Source organism: Entamoeba nuttalli (assembly GCF_000257125.1).
Source record: "Entamoeba nuttalli P19 unplaced genomic scaffold asmbl_9220, whole genome shotgun sequence".
NCBI lineage: Eukaryota > Evosea > Mastigamoebida > Endamoebidae > Entamoeba > Entamoeba nuttalli.
Genome location: NW_008579524.1, coordinates 17,875 through 18,141, shown reverse-complemented (window position 1 = coordinate 18,141; position 267 = coordinate 17,875). Strand labels below are relative to the sequence as shown.

At 25.5% G+C, this 267-nt stretch overlaps 1 protein-coding gene across 1 annotated transcript in view; it reads left to right on the top strand.

Annotated features, from left to right (window-relative positions):
- Positions 1-54: 54 nt before the first annotated feature.
- ENU1_196180 (hypothetical protein) overlaps positions 55-267 on the top strand; it is a gene marked incomplete at both ends in the record, with an annotated part of 642 nt that continues 429 nt past the window's right edge. Inside the window, one exon of the mRNA XM_008861967.1 lies at positions 55-267. This exon is cut by the window's right edge and continues 429 nt beyond it. Coding sequence (XP_008860189.1) covers positions 55-267 — 213 coding nt within the window.

Below are 267 nucleotides of genomic sequence, written 5' to 3'. Positions count from 1 at the left end.
GTGATAGAAAAAAGTCAAGAAACAATCAAAACAATAAAGACACTAACAGACAAAATGTCAAGAATTATACAAGAATGTAATAATGATGAAGAAACAGTTAACAAAGCGAGGAATGACCTAATAGACAAAATTATTTCAATTGAAGAAATGATAATGAAAGAAGAAATTAATAAAATCAAAACAAGATTTAATAAGAAGAAAGAAGAATGGGAAAAGCAATACAGTGATTATTTAGAAAGAAAGAAGAAAAAAGAAGAAGAGAGATTA